The 23431-nt window shown below is 46.4% G+C and overlaps 1 protein-coding gene across 14 annotated transcripts in view; it reads left to right on the top strand.

Annotated features, from left to right (window-relative positions):
* tut4 (terminal uridylyl transferase 4) overlaps positions 1–23431 on the top strand; it is a 78668-nt gene that overhangs the window by 29946 nt on the left and 25291 nt on the right. For 6 of the 14 annotated variants that reach the window (XR_016115519.1, XM_089000518.1, XM_089000516.1 and 3 more), the window contains 9 exons: positions 5447–5635; positions 7988–8114; positions 8356–8475; positions 14033–14227; positions 14334–14508; positions 14584–15113; positions 15245–15395; positions 18061–18147; positions 23254–23357. Coding sequence is in view for 13 of the 14 variants with exons in the window: in XM_089000518.1 (XP_088856644.1) it covers positions 5447–5635; positions 7988–8114; positions 8356–8475; positions 14033–14227; positions 14334–14508; positions 14584–15113; positions 15245–15395; positions 18061–18147; positions 23254–23357 (1678 nt within the window). In the remaining variant the exon portion in view is untranslated. Of the gene's footprint in view, positions 1–702; positions 3702–5446; positions 5636–5716; positions 7025–7121; positions 7345–7987; positions 8115–8355; positions 8476–14032; positions 14228–14333; positions 14509–14583; positions 15114–15244; positions 15396–18060; positions 18148–23253; positions 23358–23431 lie in introns of those variants that run through there. The other 8 variants (XM_089000521.1, XM_089000525.1, XM_089000529.1 and 5 more) reach the window with 6 other exon arrangements.

Below are 23431 nucleotides of genomic sequence, written 5' to 3'. Positions count from 1 at the left end.
TCCTCACTTCATCCTTGCTAATGCTTGCTACGTCTTGGTCCACAACAGTCACGTCTTCTACTCTTTGTTCCTTCTCATTTTCCTCATTCATCAATTCTTCAAAGTACTCTTTCCATCTTGCCATCACACTACTGGCACCTGTTAATACATTACCATCTCTATTCTTAATCACCCGAACCTGCTGCAGGTCCTTACCATCTTTGTCTCTCTGTCTCGCCAGCCTGTAAAGATCAGTCTCACCTTCCGTGCTGTCCAGCCGAGCATACAAGTCATCATAGGCCTCTTGTTTGGCCTTTGCCACCTTTACTTTAACCGTGCGCTGCATCTCCTTGTACTGCTGTCTACTCTCGTCCGTCCTCTGAGTGTCCCACTTCTTCTTTGCTAACCTCTTTCTCTGTATACACTCCTGCACCGCCCCATTCCACCACCAAGTCTCCTTATCTACCTTTCTTCCACTCGATACACCAAGTACTTTCCGACCTGTGTCTATGATTATGTTCGCTGTAGTTTGCCAGTCATCTGGGAGGACCTCTTGCCCACCCAGTGCTTGTCTTACCTCCTTCCTAAATGTCATGCAACACTTTTCCTTTTTCAACTTCCACCATTTTGTCCTCACTTCAGCCTTTGGTTTCGTCATTTTCCTCACTGCCAGCGTCATCCTACACACCACCAACCTATGCTGTCTGGCTACACTCTCACCAACCACTACTTTGCTGTCACTGATTTCCTTTAGATGGCGCCATTGACACAAAATGTAGTCTACCTGTGTACTTCTGTCTCCACTCTTATAGGTCACCCTATGTTCCAGTCTCTTCTGAAAGAAAGTATTCACAATAGCCATTTCCATTCTCTTAGCAAAGTCAACCACCATCTGTCCTTCAGCGTTCCTCATCTGGAGTCCAAACCTGCCCATCACCTCCTCATCATCTTTGTTTCCTGTGCCAACATGTCCATTGAAGTCTCCACCAATTATAACCCTCTCACTTCTCAGGATGTTCTGTTTGACTTCATCAAAGTCCTACCAAAATTTCTCCTCTGCCAGCTCACATCCTACTTGTGGGGCATACCCACAAACAGCATTGAACATCACGCCTTCAATTTCTAGCTTCAGACTCATCATTCTATCTGATACTTTTTTTTACTTCTAAGACATTCCTAACAAACTCCTCTTTTAAGATAACCCCAACTCCATTTCTCTTTCTGTCTTCACCATGATAGAACAACTTAAACCCTGACCCTAAGCTTCTAGCCCTGCTCCCTTTCCACCTTGTCTCCTGGACACACAGTATGTCTATTTTCCTTCTCTGCATCATGTCAACCAGCTCTCGACCTTTACCTGTCATTGTTCCTACATTCAAAGTTCCTACTCTTAGTTCTATACTCTTGGCGTTCCATTTCAATCTTTTCCTCCGGGCACACCTCCCTCCTCTCCTTCTTCGACCAACAGTAGTCCATTTTCCACTGGCACCCTGAAGGTCAACAGTACCAATGGCGGCCGTTGTTAACCCGGGCCTCGACCGATCCGGTATGGGATTCATAGGTTTGATTCGCATATTTGTTTTGGCAAAAACGTTTTACGTCGAATGCCCTTCCTGACACAACCCTCTGTATTTATCCGGGCTTGGGACCGGTACAATAAGACACTGGCTTGTGCCCCCTTGTGGCTACATTACTTCCTTCTTCAGGACAGCGGGTACGAAAACGGGACACTGTCAACTTGTATTTTTACTTTGTATTATCCTGGACTTTCTCGATCTTCATCGCAGCCCCTTCCCCCCATGCCCCCACATCCCATAATCCTTTCGGATTGTTCTCTTTATGCACCACCGTGTGCTAGTTGCTTCACACCAGTGTCAGGTTTCCCGTTGCCCCCCCAATCGACGTTTTTGGTATTCTTTATTTATCTCTGCGATGTCCTCCACACTTGTAGTCACCGTTCACCTGCACAGCGGGACTTTCTCAAATGCTTCTTTTTTTTCCTCCCGACATATTAGCGCTGCAGAGTGCACCAAGCACTGTTTCACAAACTCTCCCTCCGAAAATGGCTTTTACAGTTTTTAGTGATTTTATATCACAAAGCTGGACTTGGTTGTTGCATCCCGGGCTCTATGTAGCTTGGTAAAATAGCCTTGTTGTTTTTCTTGCTCCGCTGGCAAATCTTCAGCTAACAGCGCTCTTCCAGCCTCCGTCAGTTGTCCGTATATTTCTGCATGTTTCGTCTCGTAATGCTGACCCACGTTGTATTCCTTCAACACGGCGACTTGCTCACCACAAAGTAAAGCACTCAGACTTGTTTCAGTACTTGGACATCTGGACATCGACGTACACACACTGTAAACCGGTTTCAAAATAAAAGCACTGTTTTAGTCCACGCATGATGCACAATTTTGGAAGGATGTTTTATTTCCCGTGGCAGTCAGAGTGGGCCCGCAGGCCGTAAAATGCCCAGGTCTGCTCTAGATGGATGTAAGAAAGAATCCAGTAATTTTTCAAAATAAAACATTTGACAGATTCTGGTATGAGTAAGTTATTGATTTGTCCGGTACCAAATGAGCCATGGACTGGTCCCAGTCTGCGTCCTGGGATTGAGAAACCTCTATGTACAATACGTCTGTGTAAACTCTGTCGTACAGGAGTGGTCCATCAATGAACAGGTTTCTTCAGCCGTCATCTGTACTTCTTTGAAGGTGTCGGATGTTTCGCTTCTTATCGAGGCTTCGTCAGCGAACTAAAATTGTTTGCTGGTAGTTTCAACCCTATATATATATCCCTACTGTCCAGACGTGGCGGTGCCAGACTCTGCTTTGATTGGTCCCTGCTCTCAGGTTGGGGGGAGAAGAGGACTACTCCCTGCGGTTCCACTAATTACTACTATTGTCCTGACTGATTACTTCTATTGTCCTGCCTGAGTATGGGGGCTACGACTGGCCTAATTGCCCCATTTGCTCTGCTATCACCTCATCAGCATAACTAAGCCTATGTTGCCTAATAAGTCTGTTGTACGAACGATCCAAATTGAACCTCACCCCACCATGGCGATTTAGTGAAGGGTGTTGCTGTTTTATGAAAATACCTTCTTTTACTCTCCTTTCAAACTATTTCCTTTCACTAAGATTTTAACCTTATTGTAGTCAAATGAGTGGTTGCTAGCTTTTAGGTGCATATGTACTGCCGATTGAGTCCCACTAGTATTATCCCTGCGATGTTGATAGTCTTTTTTTTGAGAATTTGTTTAGTCTCCCCAATGTATTGCTCTTTAGTGTCACATCTCGTCGCCGTCCTGGGCGCGCCCCGCCCCTCCCATCACCTCCCTCCTTCACTCACCTGGGGTTCCACAGCTGATTGTCATTTACTCATTGTGCGTTCTGACTATATCTGCCGATCGCTTCTCTCAGTCATTGTCGGAGTATTTTCGGAAGTCACCCCCGCTACTACCTTGCTGTCAGGTTCGCTATTTGTTCCGTTGCCTTTACTCACATTCCCCAATTTATGATTTTGTTGTTTTGCATGCGTGTCTCAGTAAAAGACTTTATCCTGATCTCTGTCTCGCCGTTGCATTTCGTTCCCTCGCTACTCGAGCCCGGTTTCCTTGCCTCGAGTATACTACTCCGACCACCATGGATCCCGCCGGCGAAGACAGAATCATCGCCGCCCTAGCCATGCAAGCGGAGAGTGTGAGCCAGCTGGCCCAAGCCATTGAGGTAATACGCCATGTTACCGCCGCGCTCACTACCCCCGCCCCTCCCGTGGGCAGGCGAAAGATTCAGCTACCCCACCCCTCCCGCTATGCTGGCGAAACCGAACGATGCGCGCAATTCCTGATGCAATGCGCGCTCGTCTTCGAGCAACAACCTAAACCTACGATAGCGACGAGGTCAAGGTAGCGTTTATCACCAGCCTGCTCACGAGGATCGCTGAGACATGGGTGCTGGCCGTCAGGGAGTCCCGGCCGGAACTGTGCGCGTCGTACCCGGACTTTGTGGCAGAGCTTCGCCGGGTCTTCCATCATCCGGTGACGGAGGTCGAGGCCGTGGGGCGGCTCCACAGCTCTGTCCAGGGATCCCGCTCCGCGGCGGAGTACTCCGTCGCCTTCCGGATCCAGGCCGACGGCAGCCGGTACAACGACCCAGCACTGAGGGGGGTGTTTCGTCAAGGACTTAGCACCACACTCAGGGATGAGTGTGGTGCTAAGTCCTTGACCCGCGGACCACTACACCCAGCAGAGAGCATGTGCGGCGCCTGAAGGGATCCCCTGAACCCATGCAGATGGGAGGGGGTACAACCGCACCACCCCCGGGGCTCGTCGCACCCCAGGTCCCCAGCCTAAGACCTCCGGCCCCTGTAAGTCCCCGTCGAAACGGCGACCACTGGAGGCCAAGCCCACGGCCCCCGTTACGCGACTAGAGCTGGACGGTGACATCATCGGCCCATCCGGCCCCCAGACGTTGCGGGCGCTGGTGGACTCGGGGGCCGACGGGTGCTTCATCGACCCCCAGCTGGCTGACTCTCTGGGCTGTCAACTGATTGATCTCCTTCCCCCAAGGGAGATCCTTGATCTTGACGGTCGTCTTTTAGCTGAAGTCACCCACGTTACTGCCCCGCTTAAACTCAGGGTAGCGGGCAATCACGTGGAACACCGACAATTTTTAGTTATGCCCTCCCGGAACGTGCCATTGGTACTGGGCCTCCCTTAGCTCAGTACCCATGACCCGTCCATTTCCTGGGAGGGTCCCACCATTCAGAGCTGGAGCCCCTACTGCTACGCCAACTGCCTGCGGTCGGCGACGGCGGGGCGAGACCCCTCCCGCGGTAGCCCGCCCGAGGCCATCTGCCTCAAGGGCGTGCCGCAGTGCTACCACGACCAGCGGGAGGGGTTCAGCAAGGACCACGCCCAATCCCTGCCGCCTCACCGACCGTATGACTGTGCCATCGAACTGCAGTCAGGGGCTCCAATACCGGACTCCAGACTTTTTCACATCTCTCAAACTGAACGGGAAGCCCTGAGCACCTACATAGACTCCTCCCTGCCGGCGGGACTCATCCGCCCGTCACGTTCTCCGCTGGGCGCAGTGTTCTTCTTTATTGACAAGAAAGACGGATCCCTGCGCCCGTGTGTCGACTACAGGGGTCTGAACGACATCACCATACGCAATAAATACCCTCTCCCCCTCATGGACTCAGCCTTCGCGCCCCTTCAATCCGCTACTATTTTTTTCAAATTGGACCTCCGTAGCGCATACCACCTGGTCCGCATCCGTGAGGGGGATGAGTGGAATACAGCGTTCAAAACGCCATTAGGGCATTTTGAATACCTGGTGATGCCATTTGCACTCACGAACGCGCCCGCCGTCTTCCAAGATCTTATTAACGATGTGCTCAGGGACTTCCTCAATGTTTTTGTATTTGTTTACTTGGATGATATTCTTATTTTTTTCCCAATCCGCAGAGGAGCATCAGCAACACGTCCGTCGGGTCCTGGCGCGGCTCCTGCAAAACCGGTGTTACGTGAAGGCAGAGAAGTGCAAGTTCCATGTCCGCTCTCTGTCTTTTCTGGGGTTCGTCGTGGAGCAGGGGCAGCTCAGGGCCGACCCCGCAAAGACCAGAGCGGTGGTAGAATGGCCTACCCCAAAGATGCGTAAGCAGCTCTAACGGTTCCTGGAGTTTGCCAACTTCTACCGCCGCTTCATTCGCGGATATAGTCAGAAGGCACTCCCCCTCACTAATCTCACTTCCACCAAAGTCCCCTTTAGGTGGACGCCCGACGCCGAGGGGGCATTCAACCGCCTCCGACTTCCCTTCACAAACCCCCCCGTCCTGCGTCATCCCGACCCGGACCTCCCGTTCACAGTCGAGGTTGACGCATCTGAGTCCGGAGTGGGGGCCGTCCTGTCCCAGCGCTCTGCCTCTGACCAAACGCTACGCCCATGCGCCTTCTTCTCCCGCCGGCTCAGCCCCGCCGAAACCAGCTATGACGTCGGCAACCGGGAACTGCTGGCGGTCGTCCTGGCTCTGCAAGAATGGAGACACTGGCTTGAGGGAGCTAAACACCCATTCACCGTCTACACGGATCACAAGAACCTGGCGGCCATCCGGTCTGCCAAGAGACTTAACTCGCGACAGGCCCGATGGTCACTCTTCCTCACTCGTTTTAACTTTTCTCTCACCTACTGCCCAGGGTCGCAGAACACCAAGCCCGATGCCCTATCCCGCATTCATGAGCCGGCAGAAAGGGAGGAGGTCACCGCCAACATCCTGCCGGCCCAACGCATCCTGGGCGCCCTGCGGTGGGAGGTTGAGAGGAAAGTTCAGCAAGCCCTAGGGAGGGACACCATCCCCAGGGGCTGCCCCGCGGATCGCCTGTTTGTCCCCCCTCCTCTACGCATGGAGGTGCTCATCTGGGGACACACCTCCAAAATAGCCTGTCACCCGGGGGTCAACAGGGCGATCCAACTCATCGCTCAACGGTTCTGGTGGCCGGGGTTCAGGAGGGACATCACCCTTTTCGTCAAAGCCTGCCCGGCCTGCGCCCGTGGAAAAGCCTCTCACCAGCCCCCAGAAGGACTTCTCCAACCGCTACCAGTACCGTCCAGACCCTAGTCACACATCTCCGTCGACTTCGTTACAGGCCTCCCCCCCTCCCGAGGCAAGATGGTCGTCCTCACCGTAGTGGACCGATTCTCCAAGTCGGCCCACTTCGTCCCGTTAACCAGGTTGCCGTCCGCTGTTGAGACGGCCCAACTCCTGGTTAACCACGTCGTCCGTCTCCACGGGATTCCAACTGACATCGTGTCGGACCAGGGACCACAGTTCGTGTCCAAGGTATGGAAACGTTTCTGTCGGTCCCTCGGGGCGTCGGCGAGCCTGTCGTCTTGTTACCATCCCCAGACCAACGGACAGACGGAGAGGAAGAACCAGGATCTGGAGGCGGCCCTCCGGTGTGTGTGCCTCCACAACCCGGCGTTGTGGGCCCTCCACTTACCCTGGGTGGAGTACGCCCACAACTCCCTGGTCTCCACAGCCACAGGTCGGTCCCCGTTCATGTCCGCCTGTGGCTATCAGCCACCGCTGTTTCCCACCCAAGAGGGTCAGGTGGAAGTCCCGTCTATCAAACAACACCTCAGACGGGCCCACCGAGTCTGGAAGGAGACCAGGGCCGCCCTGTCACGCACGGCGACCCGGAAACAGCAGGTCGCGGACCGTCGCCGTCGAAAGGCAACCAGCTACCAGGTCGGGCAGGAGCTTTGGCTGTCCACGAGGGACCTGCGGCTGGCGGGGACTTCAGCCAAGCTGGGCCCACGCTTCACTGGTCCCTTCCCCATTGAGCCTATCCTCAGCCCGGTCTCGGTGAGGCTCCGACTGCCACCCACCATGCGGATCCATCCCGTATTCCACGTCTCCCTCCTCAAGCCAATGGAAACCAGCTCCTTAGCCCCCGGTTTCCTTGCCTCGAGTATCGTAACTTTTAAATTTTACAATGTATTGAATAAACTACATTACATGTACTTTGTTTTTCATTTGGCAGCCTATCTTTTGGATGCACTAATTTGCACTCTGTGTACAATGTTATAAAAAAAATTGTGTTGTCATCATCACGTTGCATTTATTCAACGCAATTCAGCTGATTACACAGCCTAGTACCATGTATACGAACGTAATTGTTGCTTATTTGCAAATTTCCCCATTGCGGGACGAATAAAGGTATTCTGATTCTGATTCTGATTATTTATGATACTTGTGCAGCTTGTACTACCGTAGACAAATTCCTTAGTGTGCTACATTCTTGACCAATAAAGATTGGTATGAGTCTGATTAAGGTAAATTGAAAATCATGTTAACCATTTAGAAAAATAAACAAAACATAAAAACATGTTTGTTTTTTTAACACAAAGACCTAAAGCTATAATTTCGGTAATTCAACGTTACTGGTACGTTAGACAAGTTAATCATAAAATCTGTTATACCGTATTTGTTTTTGTTCAATTTACAGTGGCTTGATATGCAAAGTTAGTGCAGGCAATGATGTTGCTTGTCTCACGACAAATCACATGGCGGCCTTGACTAAATTGGAACCCAGGTTGATTCCTCTGGTGCTGGCTTTCCGGTGCTGGGCAAGGGTGAGTAGATATAATGACGAAGCGGTCAAAGTAAAATTTTGACTACTGAAATCTTTGGTGTTATGTCAAGCCTAACTTATAAATTCTTCTGCTTAAAGTCTAAAAAATACAGTTCACTATAATTCTGTAATGCTTTAATTTGCTCATGTTATTTTAATGTTTTTTTGGGGCCAATGAAATGTTTTTTGTACACCCTAGTTTTTATTAAGGTGCTTGAAAAGTCATTGTCATTTATCTGCAGCTGTGTCACATTGACTGTCAAGCCGAGGGTGGAATCCCTTCTTATTCCTTCGCTCTCATGGTCATCTTCTTCTTGCAGCAGAGAAAAGAGCCAATCCTCCCCGTCTACCTGGGCCACTGGGTATGTTTTGTAAAGCATAACATATTGCCACTACAATCCTGTTAATTTGGGGGGAAAATGCAGTGTTCGGAACCAAGAGGGAGACGTAATCTCGATTGCAGCCAGAGTTCATCATAATTTTTTTTGCAGTCAGCTTATAACATATCTGCTCACGAGAACTGGAAATTGAATACCACGCTCCAGTTCAAGTCTGTCATCACAGTTTTGTGCACTATAGGTCAGGCCAGCCTCAATTTGAAGTGAAGTCAGACACTGCGACGAATGCTTCCAAGGGCCAATTTCAAAATCAAAGCTAAGTAAGGCATTATTATTAATGTACTTGTTACTATGCTTTTATTTTGAAGTTGACCCTTGTGCCAAGTTGCATCGTACTTCATGAACAATTGTGGTAGCTGTATTTACTTTTCTGTCTCCCACTAATTCTACGTTCAACTTGAAATGGTGGGTGTATGCATGCTGGAGACCTCACGGCAAGGCTGTTGTCTCTTTATTGCTGCACTGCAAAATACATGTATGTCTCAAAAGCAGTCCTTGTTACAACAAATAGTGGACTGGCTATGTTTGGCAAAGACAACTGTGCTAAGCTAACTGATCACCGGGTCCCATACTGCAAGTCACAGATAAGCAATTAACTTTTCAAATGGGCGGGGCCAAACAACTCAATTGTGTGGAATAGGATTTCAAGATTTCAGCAGTAATCAGATAGAACAAAAGAGGTAATCAAATTGGCTTCAGGGAGTGGTCTGCTGCTCTGCCAACTTTAGAGCAGGGACCTATCAGAGCAGAGGTCAGGCACCGCCACCTCTGTGGATTGGGGGGATGTATATCAGAATCAGAAAACCTTTGTTCGTCCCACAATGGGGAAATTTGCAGTCCACAGCAGCAATTTGAAAGGGGATTGGATAGGGGTGTGAACGGATAGAAAAACAAGATATTCTAAGCACAGTAAAAATATGTCAGCAGACTGAGATACACTGCATACTGTAAATGTGCAAAACCGTTTCATAAAAAAACTACATTGTGCAAGTATCAAGAAAAGGTATATTGATATATGTAGCTGTATTGCATTAACCCATATTTACAGTACAAGAGTCCATTTTTTTTCACATGTGATTATTGAGAATTGAGAAGCCTTTCAGCAGTCGGTAGGAACGAACGGCGGTACCTCTCCTTCTCGCAGCGCGGGTGTGATAGTCTCTGGCTGAAGGAGCTACCCAGTGCTGTCAGGGTGGGCAGGGGTGGGTGAGCGGAGCTGTCCATCATAGCTTTTAGTCCAGCGAGCTGCCCAGGACAGGACTGGCTCTCTTGACCAGGCGCTCCACTCTTTTCGTGTCCCGGGTGGTGAAGCTGCCTGACCAACAGACAATTCCATAGCTGGATAGCTGAAGCGACCACACAGTCATAGAAAGCCTTTAGGAGTGACCCCTGAACCCGAAAAGACCTCAGTTTCCTGGGTAGGAAGAGGCGACTATCCCTTTTTGATTAGGGCATCCGTGTGTGTGCAGTCCAGTCCAGTTTGTTGTTGAGAGTAACACCCAGGTACTTGTAGGAGGTCACCCCCTCAATGTCCGAACCCTGGATGTTCAACGATGCAGGTGACGATTGTTTCCTACAGAAATCCACAACCAGCTCCTTGGTTTTCCCAGTCTTGATCTGGAGGTGATTCTGCTGGCATCAGTCCACAAAGTCGTTTGTCAGTCCCCTGTACTCCCGATCGTCTCCCTCTGTAATGAGGCCGACAATAGCTGAGTCGCCAGAGAACTTCCGAAGGTGGCAGGTTGGGATGTTGTAATTGAAGTCCGAGGTGTCGAGGGTGAACAGGAATGGAGCCAGGACTGTCCCCTGCGGCGTTTCGGTCCTGTAGAGAAGCCTGTCCGACTTACTGTTTTTTACCCTCACGTACTGTGGCATGTTTGTGAGGTAATCTGTAATCCCAAATGTGAGGTTGTGGTCCACTCCGGCATGCCGCAGCTTGTCTTCCAGTAGAATGGGCTGGATGGTGTTGAAGGCACTGGAGTAATCGAAGAACGTGATCCTCACCGAGCTCCCAGCATTCTCCAGGTGCAGCAGCGCCAAGTGGAGGAGGTAGATGATGGCGTCCTCACCGATTCTGGGCTGGTAGGCAAACTGTAGCGGGTCCAGTGATCGCCAGCGGTCGCAGATGGGCGAGGACGAGTCTCTCCAGCGTCTTCATCAGGTGAGACATCAGCGCCACCGGTCTGTAGCTGTTGAGCTCCTTTGGGTTGGCAATCTTGGGCACTGGGTTCAGGTATGATGTTTTCCACAGTTGTTGAAATCTGCCCAGCTTCAGGCTCAGGTTGAACATGTGCTGGACAATGACACACAGCTGGTCGGAGCAGGTCTTGAGGAGTCGGGAATTGGTGTTGTCCGGAACAGCTGCCTTCCTCACTTTCATCCTCCTCAGTTGGTTCTTCACCTGCACAGTTGTGACAGACAGGCAGGAACCAGGATGCAGAGTGTGGCTGAGGGTGTAGCAACGGTTGGGAGGGCAGTTGTTCGTTGCGGGGGGCAGGGGCGGGAAGTCCACAGTGAGAGTTGGTGCAGGTGCAGCTACAGGTGGAGTTGACGGTGGGCCGAAGGCGACAGGTGTCTTGTCAAACCGATTGAAAAAGCGGTTGAGGTCATCTGACCAGTCCTTGTCTTTTTCATTCAATGTCACTGGGCTTTTGTGGCCTGAGATGTTTTTCAGGCCCTTCCAGACACCGGCGACATTGCTGGCTTGCAGCTGCTTCTCCATTTTTATCCTGTGGGCCTTCTTCCCTTCTCTGATCCTTCTCCTCAGTTGCATCAGCACGGTCTTCAGGTCCTATTTGTTGGCAGACACAAGAGTCATTTTCTTGTCCTTCAAGGGGACTTTTATGTTGAGATTAATCCATGGTTTGTTGTTGGAAAAACACAGCACAATCCTGGTGGGTACGGTATTTTGTTCACAAAAGTCTATGTAGTCCGTGATGGTGTCTGCCAGTGAAGCAATGTCCTCCCCGTGAATCTCAGTGAAGAGCTCCCACAGGTTGAGTCAAAGCAGTCCCGCAAAGCTTCTTCAGCCTCTGTGGACCATCTTTGCCTGTGCACCAGGGGTTTGTATGCAGGCTGGAGATACACCATATTGTGGTCTGTAATGGGTTGAAAGTGATCGTTCATCCCTGGTTCATGGCTTCTCCGGGTGTTGAAGGCAGAGGATGGTTAAATCAGTAGGGAGCCAGGTGTTAGACAGACTAAATTAGTTTAATCTTGTAGACAGCAGGGGCATCATGGGGTGTCAGCTGAGGAGGGACGGTAAGAAAGTAGAGCAAGAGAGACGGAACTGGGAGAGCATTTATAAGACAGACAGAGTGCGTTGCAATAGGATGTGACGTAATGGGATGTGGAATCATATAAAGGCAGGCAGGATGACGTATAAGGAAGTCCAAGACAAAAACAACGATGCAAAGAGATGTTTAAAGATGTTCGTATTGCGAATTACCCCAACAGTCTGCTCTTCCGAGAGGGGGGGGGCGGCGGTTTGTATGCATCCTTGGCATTTGAATAGAATAAGTCCAAGATGTTATTGTCTCTGGTGGCACAGGTTACATATTGTGTGAATGTTGGGAGGGAGGATTGCAGGAAAATGTCCCCTGAGATGATGAACAGGGCGTTGGGGGACTGGGTTTGCAGCTTGTTTAAAACAGTCATGAAGGCATAGGCCATTTGCCGTTGGGGGAATGTACGCCGTCACGGCTATGACGTGTGAGATTTCCTGCGGCAGATCATGCAGCCTTTACCTTCCATGCTCTCTCCAGCTCCTCTCTGAGCCTTTGATATTTCTCGAGTTTCTCATGTTCCTTCTTTCTGATGTTTCCATCACTCGGGACCGCTACATACACGACAACGGCTTTCCTTTGCCCTTTATCTATGAACACGATATCTGGTTGGTTGGCCGTTACCATCTTGTCAGTCTGTATCTGGAACTCCCACAGGATCTTTGCTTGGTCACTCGCTACCACCTGGAGAGGTGTTTCCCATTTTGACCTTGGGGTTTCCAGTCCATACTCCGCACAGATGTTTCTGTAGACTATACCAGCCACCTGGTTATGGCGCTCCATGCACCCTACACCCTCCCAGCATCCTACACCCTGCAGTTATGTGTTGGATTATCTCAGGTGCCTCTTTGCACAACCTACAACTTGGGTCTTGCCTGATGTGGTATATCCGTGCCACTATGGCTCTGGTGGTCAGGGCCTGCTCTTGAGCAGCCAGGTGCATCTTTCTGAATCAAGTCCAATTAACTGAATTTATCAGAGGTGGACTGCTATTCTTCTTTTCCTTTCGGCCACAGCGAATCAGTGTCCTCCATTTTTAGAGGTTCGATTCACATGTTTGTTTTGGCCGAACTTTTACGTTGGATGCCCTTCTTGAATGCCCGGATAAACGTGCGGCATTTATCCAGGCTTGGGACCGGCACAATAAGACACTGGCTTGTGTCCTTTAGTGGCTACAGAACAAGCAACTTTATTATGAACTTCATAAAGGCTCCCAAACACAAAATGGTTAGCATTCAAAGAAAACAAAACTATACTCACCAAATCTGCTGTCATTTAATGAACAATCATTTCATTATGGACTATTAAACTGTCGAATCATCTTGACGTGGATCAGTGGAATTAGGATGAACCATATCTCCTTTTTGAGCTACATGGCAAAGTTTCTGAATACTTATGTACAAGTGCAGAAATGCACAAATTTTTTAATTTTTTTATTTTTAATAAATTTACAAGAATCTTACCAAAACTTCTTTCATGTTGTCATCATGGGGGATTGGATTGGATTGGATTTGCCTTTATTAGTCTCGCAGTGGAGAAATTTACATTTCACAGCAGCAAAGTTAGGAAAGGAATGAAAGTAGAAAAACAAAATACATGAGCTGCTGGAAAGGCAGCCACTCTCCCGGCGCCGTGTTGAAGTCAAAAGAACAAAAAAAACTAAATAACAAATAACATGACAACACAAAGACACAGAGAGTCATTCATTCTGAAGCACTTTCTGTACCCTCTTTGTGACACAAAGCAGTTCCACATGAAAGAGGAGAGGATCAAAGCATCTCTTCATCAGTGGATCAGGGACATCATGGTGGAATGTGCACGTCGACTACAAGCTAAATGTTGATAGCAAACACGCAGCTCTAGCATCCATTGATGAAGAGATTGTCTCACATCTCCTCTCCCACATAATTCCGCTTCAATTCCAAGACGCGACAATTCCACATACGCATCGGCGCTCCTTCTTATCGCGGGCTCCTCAAGCCGTGTATCCATCCAGCTGCAGACTGTCCAACAGCACCGACCTTCCGCTGAACAAAGCGGGGCTGTGAAGATGCTGCCCATTACAGGCGCAAAAAAGCATAATGGCCCCTGTGGTGTCCAGCGATGACAGTCCAATGGCACAGACATTCCACCCATTCAAAAACAGTACTGGCATATTCATGCCATCTGACCGTAATGTGTCCCTTAGAGTTTTGAAAGGCCCTTATAAATGAAATATATTATGATGTTTTTTTCAGATTGATGGCTTTGATTTGAAACATGTGGATGAGTATCATCTGACAGGCATCCAGTCAGACATGTATGTGCAATGGGAGCACAGACAATCTAGCACCACAGATTGCCAGGTGGAGAATCAAAATGATGCTCGGGGGGAAGGCAGATCAAAACCAGAGCACAGTAAACCCCATAAAGGGCACATTTCACATGGCTTGGTAAGTCTTAATTTATTTGATAGTTGTGTTTTTTATTCATTGAAGTTTGGGGTCTTGTTATTTGTGCCAGCTGTAATTTTCCTTTTTTAATCGACCACCTTAAAAGGCCCGGCTGACTTTTGAATTGTGTGAAGATGTGTCACTGGGACAGTTATGGTTAGAACTTCTACGCTTCTACACTCTTGAGTTTGGATTAGAAGAATACATTATCAGCATCCGTTTAAAAGCGCTTCTGTCCCGGGAAACAAAGAACTGGCCTCGTCGCCGGCTTGCGATTGAAGGTAAGTGCTGAAGTCTGTGCATAAGTTTGTGGAAAAAAGCAAAAACTGACTAGTCTCTTATCTTTTTCCACAAAGATCCTTTTGCCTTGAAGAGGAATGTTGCACGAAGCTTGAACAGCCAAATGGTGTTTGAGTACATTCAGGAGCGGTTCCGCACAGCTTACAAATACTTTGCCCGCCCACAGAAAAAAGGCAGGATGGAGCAGAAAAGCAAGATGTCTGGGAAGCCCATGTTGCCCCGAGTTGAGAAGAAAGGGTCTGCATCAATGTGTGATAAGAAGACGGAGACTAATTTATCTAAGTTTGCAGATGAGAAAATTCAAATGACAATCCAACAATCAAATGATGATAATGAAATTATAAGCGACAATAAAGCTAGGTCGGATCCGTCCATAGAAAATGATAAGAGACTGCTTGATAGAAGCCTCATGGCTATGGCCCTCGGTGAGGAGAGCAAAGCCTCTGAACACTCTTCCTTTCCCACCAATGGTCTACTCCACAAAGAAGTACTGGAAGATGAGGAAAACAGTTTTTCTGAAAAAGGAGTCGAAACATCGGAAGAGCTTCACTATATCTTTGATAAGATGATTTTTACATGCGGGAAGGTAATATTGACACAGACCTTATTCACCTTTTGTGTTTTCCACAATGACTATTTGCAACCAATCTCAAAATTGATACATTTCTGTTTTTATCTCCCCCCGCCCTCTGAAAATTTCCCTTATATTTTCTTCAGCCACCAAATGTTGTGTGCAGTATTTGTAAACGAGATGGTCACCTGAAAGATGAATGTCCTGATGACTTTAAAAAGATCGAGTTGAAGCTCCTACCTCCAATGAACAGCCATTTCCGAGAGATCCTGGATGGGCTTTGCAAACTGTGCCACTGTGTGTATTCAGGGGTTTTCATTGAATTTTGTAAATTTGTCCCATTATCATGTCATTTTACTTAGTGCGTATTAACCCAAATGTAAATAGTCCATCAGGTTTTTGCCCCCATTTTAACTCCGAATGAAGGAAAACATTAATTTGAGACAAAAGATCACCACTTCAGCTTTTCCAGGTTTAAACTACTGCATCTGCATCCGATAAACCTTTATTCCTTCAAAATATTCAAGCATGCATTTTACAGGTATTTCTCTAGTTTCTCGTGTTCCTTCTTCTGATGTTTTCATCAATTGGGACCACCACAGCCACAATGGCTTTCTTCTTTTTATCTGTGACCGCGAGGTCTGGTTGGTTCGACATGACCATCTTGTTAGTCTGTATCTTGAAGTCATTCTCTACCACCTTGCTGGCTCCGTGTAGGCTTTCCTTGGCCGCATCTTACACCCTGCAGTTATGTGTTAGATTGTCTTAGGTAGTTAGGCCTCTTCGGCTCCCATGATAGACATTCTGTGAAGACATCATCTGTTGGAGCTTTCTCCTTGACATATTCATGGAGAATGGATGTGTCATCCTGGACAGTGGTTGTCACACTCACCAGTCCCCGGTCTCCTTCCTTACGGCGTGCGTAGAGTCTCAGGGTGCTGGATTTGGGATGGAACCCACCGTACATGGTTAAGAGCTATCGTGTCTTAACATCCATAATCTGAATCTCTCCATTTGGCCACCCTATTATTCACGAAGGGTATCTGATCACTGGCAGGGCATAGCTGTTAGTTGCTTGCTTGTTCTTACCATTGAGCTGGCTTCTTAGGACTTGCCTCACCCCCTGGAGGTATTTGGCCGTGACCGCTTTCCTTGTTGCCAGTTCGAGGTTGCCATTGGCTTGTGGTATACTGAGGTACTTGTAGCTCTTCTCAATGCCTGCTACTGTTCCTTCAGGAAGTGAGACCCCTTCAGTGTGGACTACCATGTTTCTCTTAGTCACCATCCGACTACATTTCTACCGCCCAGTTGACATTCCGATGTCATTGCTGTAGATCCTGGCTGTGTGGATCAGAACTGCAGAACAGCAGTGGGAAGAGTGCATCACCTTGGTATATGCCACATTTGATGGACCCAGTCTTCGGTTAAAGTCATGTAAAAATATATATATATATATATATATATATATATATATATATATATATATATATATATATATATATATATATATATATATAATCCTCGTCTCACCCCCCATGGGTGGTGTCTGTCCCCCATTTTAGCTCGGGTCCTCTACCAGAGGCCAGGAAGCTTGAGGGTTCTGCGCAGTATCCGTGCTGTTCCCAGCACTGCGCTTTTCTGGACCGAGATATCCGATGTTGTTCCCGGGATCTGTTGCAACCACTCGTCGAGTTTGGGGGTCACTGCCCCGAGTGCTCCGACCACCACAGGCACGACTGTCACCTTTACCTTCCAGGCTCTCTCCAGCTCCTCTCTGAGCCCTTGGTATATATATTGATAGTCCCGCTTATTACGATACTATTTCTATGCACGCAAGAAGAAAATTACATGCGCGCAGGGTCGGATATATCGATAGTCCCGGTTATATATATATATCTATCTATCAATATATATACCAATATATACCATATATATATATATATATATATATATTTATTCTCAGGATTAATCTATATATATATATACACACACACACGCACACACACACACACACACAAATCCTCAAGTGGTGTCTGGATTGAGGATTTTTGTGTGTATATATATCCGATGTCGCGGTCCCGAGTGATGGAAACATCAGAAAGAAGGAACATGAGAAACTCGAGAAATACCAAGGGCTCAGAGAGGAGCTGGAGAGAGCCTGGAAGGTAAAGGTGACAGTCGTGCCTCTGGTGGTCGGAGCACTCGGGGCAGTGAACCCCAAACTCGACGAGTGGTTGCAACAGATCCCCGGAACAACATTGGATATCTCGGTCCGAAAAAGCGCAGTGCTGGGAACAGCACGGATACTGCGCAGAACCCTCAAGCTTCCTGGCCTCTGGTAGCGGACCTGAGCTAAAATGGGGGACAGACACCACCCATGGATATATATATATATATATATATTTCCTGGCGTCTCCCCAAAATGTTCAGGTAAAAAAATCAGCTTAACATTGTTTCTTTTTTACCTCTTTAGATTGTTTAAATTGTGTAAAAAATTAAAGACACAGACTGACCAGTCTTATTCATCTGTTGAAAAGTTGACCTAATTTGGACATGAAAAGCTGCTTATTTGCGACGATATTGACCTGCCACGACATAACTGTTTGCCCACATACTCACAGTGATACTTGAACTGTGCCAGAAATTCCTCATTGACAAACAAATATTCTATACAGTACTTGATTCACTTATTCAGAGTGACTGTGATCGCTCTGTACACTTTCCAGTGTATACCCGTTCTTAACCCCCAATACCTTCTCAAGGATCAGTGGTATATAAAATGAATTTACGAGAATTGTTGTTTTGATGCATCAGATTCAATATATTGCTTGGGTTTACAATATAGTCAGCAATATATTATATATTACTCAAAATAAATCGAAGTACAATGACATCCACCCATTGTGAATAGTCTTCATACAACTGAATCACCAGGGTGATGGATGTTTTCCGTCTTTTATAGATGAGCTGGCACCCACACATGCTGAGCAGCAGAAGAGAGAGCAGATACTTGTCAGTCTGGAAAGGTTCATAAGGAAGGAGTACAATGGTACGAACAATGGCAACATGCTGAGATCATGCTTTTCAGGCTGGGGGTGGTCATGAATGCTGTGTTTAAAATGTTGTTTACCTTTTCATTGTACAAGACTATTTTTTCAGGGTGAGGTATTCTGGTTTTACAGTCAGGTATTGGGACATGGATACAGTTCTCATCTTTTTTGCTCTTAACATCATCTCAATGGATTTAAAATGAAATGAACAAGGTATTCTTGAACTGCAGACATTCGTCTTTAATTTCAGATTGCTTACATCCAAATCACATGAATGGTGTCAGAATTACAGCAGGTTGTAAAGGTTACTGTGGTGATACTGCAGTGTCCAGGCCAAACGCACACCATCACTGGCTGGTAGTCTGAGTATACAGTTAGGCCTGAAAATGTTTGGACAGACACACAATTTTCACAAGTTGGGCTCAATATGCAACCAGGTTGGACTTGATTTGAAATATCTTTTCCAGAACTTAAGTGCTGAGAGTAATGTTTAATTCAAGTGGTTGAAAGGAAAAATCTGACTGAAAATAAAGTAATTGTTTTCCAATTCTTTTTCCAAACACTCCACATTTTAGGGACTCAAATGTAATTGGACAATTAAGCGTAAGCTAAACAAAAACTTTTGTTGTCAATATTTTGTTACAAATCCCTTTGAAGCAATCACTGCCTCGAGTCAAGATCTCATAGACCACCAAATGCTGGCTTGCCTCCTCCTTGATGATTTGCCAGGACTTTCCAGCAGCAGCCTTGAATTGTTCCTTTTTTGTGGGTCTTTCTGCCTTCAGCCTCATCTTGAGCAAGTGAAATGCACGCTCAATTGGGCTGAGATCTGGAGACTGACTTGGCCCTCCTTCCTTTTCCTTTCGGTTTTTCCTTCAAGGGGTCGCCACAGCGAATTAGCGTCCTCCATCTTCAGAGGTTTGATTCACATGTTTGTTTTGGCCACACTTTTACGTCGGATGCCCTTCCTGACACAACCCTCTGTATTTATCCGGGCTTGGGACCGGCACAATAAGACACTGGCTTGTGTCCTCTTGTGGCTACATAACAAGCAACTCTATGAACTTAATAAAAATGAAGATCCTCCATAAAAGGCTCCCAAACATATAAACAGACGGGACTACGTTTGACGTCCCCAAAAAATCGCGGATGCCGCGCCGAAGCGCGATAACTTGGAGACTGACCTGGCCAATACAGAATATTCCACTTCTTCGCCTTAATAAACTCCTGGGTTGCTTTTGCTGTATACTTTGCGTCATTGTCCATCTGCACTGTGAAGCCCCGTCTTATTAATTGCAGCATTTGGCCGAATCTCTTTTAACCTCTTTAGATTGTTTAAAATGTGTAAAAATAAAAGACACAGACAGACCAGTCTGGTGCATCGGATTCAGGATGATACATGGGGTGCAGGTAGACTTCTAATGGACGGACTAACACGTCTTTCAGGGTCAGAATTTGAGATGATACACAGGACATTGACTGAGTAGTCTTATTTATCTGTTGAAAGTATATCCTAAAATGCAACCAGCTACCTTTATCTGCTGTAATGTCATGCCATCACATTGCCTCTGCCATGTTTAATATTAAATTAATTAATTGATGTTCCCTTTTTCTCCATACTTTCTTCTTCCCATCATTTTGTTCCAGGTTTACATTTCTCTCAATTGTTCATACAACAATTTTCCAGAACAGGGCTAGCTTGTTGAGGTGTTTTTTGGCAAAGTCAAGTGTGACCTGTCTATTTTGGGGACTGGTGAATGGCTTGCACGTAGTAGTGAAACCTCTGTATTTGCCTTCATTCATTCTTCTCTTTATTGTAGACTTAGATATTTCCTGGACAGTTTTCTTCACTTCAGTAGATGTTTTAAATAGATTTTTTTCTTGGCGATGGAGAGTGTTCAATGATCTTCCCTTGCTGTTATCTAGTGTGAACGTCCAGGCCTTTTTGAATTGCCAACCTCACCAGTGCATGCCTTTTTTCTTAGAATATACCAAACTGTTGATTTGGATTGGATTGACCTTTATTAGTCTCACAGTGGACAAATTCAGATTTCACAGCAGCAAAGTCATGAAAGGAAGATGAAAGGAATGAAAAAAGCAGAAAACAGAATACATAAAATGCTGGAAAGGCAGCCACTCTCGCGGCGCCATCTTGAAATCAAAACAACAACATCAACAACAAAATATGACAAGACAAAGACAATATGACAACACAAAGATAATCTCCAATCATTTCAACTAGCTCTCTTGGATTTATTCTTTTTTTGTCAAAGGCTCTTCTGCTTCACCTCCATTGAGAGGTCTTTTGAACATATGATGTATGGTCACAACAGCTTCCAAATGCATAACCACACGCCTCCAATCAACTCCAGACCTTTTCACTACTTAATTGATGACAGGTTAACAAGGGGGAGCATTCTGTGTCAATCACAGCCCTCTCGTCCAATAACTTTTGGTCCCCTGAAAAATGATTATACATTTTATTATAAAAATAAAGTCTCAAATTGCGACTGAGATTGTGCATTTAACGCTCATATTAATTATGGCATTTGTATTTGATGCTCTGCCAGACCTCTACTGCTGTATGTTTGTTTTTGGGGCATTTTCTCTTGAGTCAAATCTTACACAGGCATGATCATGCTTGGCCAGTCCTTAAAATTCTCCTTCCGTGCTTTTCAGAAGTGTGATTTGAGTCATTGTGATGTGACTTGTGATGTGATTTGAGTCATTGTCCATCTGGATTTTGAAACACCTTTTAGTGATCATACTGGTCCTTCTCAAAAAAATTAACATACAGCGAACAAATATGTATTTGAACGCCCTGCTAATCTGTTATTTCTCCCACTTAGAAATAATGTAGATGTCTGAAATTTTCATCGTAGGTGCATGTCCACTGTGAGAGCTATAAACTAAAAAGAAAAATCCAAAAACCACAATGCATGATTTTTAACAATTTATTTTTGTGAAATCATTGCAAATAAGTATTTAAACACCTGAGAAAATGAATGTTAATATTTGGTACAGTAGCCTTTGTTTGCTATTCAAATGTCTGGTCAAACATTTCCTGTAGTTTTTCACCAGCTTTGCACACACTGCAGGAGGGATCTTGACCTACTCCTCCACTCAGATCTTCTCTAGATCAGTCAGGTTTCTGAGCTGTCGCTGAGAAACATGGGGTTTGAGCTCCGTCGAAAGATTTTAGATTAGGTTCAGGTCTAGACTGGCTGGGCAATGCTAGAACCTTTATATGCTTCTTTCGGAGCCACTCTTTGGTTTTCCTGGTTGTGTACTTTGGGTCATTGTCATGTTGGAAGACCCAGCCACGACCCATCTTCAATGCTCTGACTGAGGGAAGGACGTTCTTACCCAAAATATCACAATATACTGTCCCAGTCATCCTCTCTTTAATGCAGTGCACTCGTCCTGTCCCCCCCCCCCCCCCCAAAAAAAAAAAACCCCCAAAGCATGATTCTACCACCCCCATGCTTCACAGTAGGGATGGTGTTCTTCGGAATCTACTCTTCATTCTTCTTCCTCCAAACACGCTTTGTGGAATTATGACCAAAAAGTTATATTTTGGTCTCATCTGACCACAAAACCTTCTCCCGTGACTCCTCTGTATCATCCAAATAGCCATATGCAAACTTAAGACGGGCCTTGACATGCTGGTTTAATAAGCAGGGGAACCTTCCGTGCCATGCATGATTTCAAATCATGATGTCTTAGTGTATTACCTACAGCAAGCTTGGAAATGGTGGTCCCAGCTCTTTTCAAGTCATTGAGCAACAGTTTCGGGTTGATTCCTCACCCTCCAACAGTAGTCCTTTTTCCCCAAGTTGCTTAGCGATTACTCCGTAGCCCTTCTGGAGGTTTACAATTGTCTCTCTGTTGTCTTTGGACCGCTCTTTGATCTTTGCCATGTTACAAGTTAAAGTCTTACTGATTGTATGGGGTGGACTGGTGTCTTTATGCAGCGAACGACCGCAAACAGGTGCATCTGATTCTGGATGATACATGGAGTGCAGGTGGACTTCTAATAGGCGGACTAACAGGTCTTTCAGGGTCAGAATTCTAGATGATACACAGGTTTACAAATACTTATCTTTTTCTTTTATTTATTATCAGAATCATCTTTATTGCCAAGTATGTAGAACACACAAGGAATTTGTTTCCGGTAGAACACGCTGCACTAGTATCGTCGTAAAAAAAAACTGCTAAGTGGCACTATACAGTTCCATTTTGGCTACTGTTGAAAGAGTTCAAAGAGTTCAAAGAGTTAATGGCTTGGGGGAAGAAGCTGTTTAAATGTCTGCTGGATTTGGTGCGCATGGATCGGTAGCGCCTGCCTGAGGGGAGTAGCTGGAAAAAGTGGTGGGCAGGGTGCGGAGGGTCCAGTAAGATTTTCCGCGCCCTAGTTTGGATTCTTGCAGTGTACAAGTCCTCGAGAGTGGGTAGTGCCAATGATTTTTTCCATCGTCCTAACTGTCCGTTGAAGTCGGATTTTGTCCATTTTTGTGGCGGCCCCGAACCAAACGGTGATGGAAGAACACAGGATGGATTCGATGACAGCCGTGTAGAAATGTTGCAGCACCTCCTGTGGCAGGCCATGCTTCTTTAGCAGCCTCAGGAAGTACATTCTCTGTTGGGCCTTTTTCAGGATAGAGTTATAAGTCAAAGTCAGCCTTTTCAAATATGCTAATATGCATAACATACAGCACAGATGAAATTAATGTCCTCTTGGACCCAGCGTGCAACGCACTTATAATGTGGCTAAAGAGAGAGAAAAAAGACTAATAAAAATCATGCGTTGTGATTTCGGGATTTTTCTTTTTAGTTTATCTCTCTCACAGTAGACATGCACCTACAATGAAATTTTCAGACCCCTCCATGGTTTCTAAGTGGGAGAAATGGCAAAATAGCTCAAATACTTATTTTCTTCACTGTAAGTAACTTTTCGGATAGTTCATTCAAAACCGAAACTTTTCATAAAGACAGAGCAGTTCATGGATTGGACATAATAATAGTTTGAGGAGTTCTACAAAATCACAGAAAAATACATTTGCTCCTTTGCAGCACAAATTGTTTTCATGCATGTGATCCTGCAGATAAAGCTCAACTATGTTTATTTGGATCCTCCAAGAATGGCTTCGGTTTCCATGACAGTGATCTTGACATTTGCATGACTCTAGAGGGTCACGAAACTGGAGAGGTAAGCATACATTTACCAAAGCATATTTCCATCGGTGGGATTAGAAATGTGTTTGTCTAACAATGGGACTGAAT

Source organism: Hippocampus bargibanti, linkage group LG07 (genome assembly GCF_051943395.1).
Source record: "Hippocampus bargibanti isolate YZ-2025 linkage group LG07, ASM5194339v1, whole genome shotgun sequence".
In the NCBI taxonomy this organism is placed as follows: Eukaryota; Metazoa; Chordata; class Actinopteri; order Syngnathiformes; family Syngnathidae; genus Hippocampus; species Hippocampus bargibanti.
The sequence above is the reverse complement of the archived record's forward strand: the minus strand, read 5'-3'. Positions and strand labels throughout refer to the sequence as shown.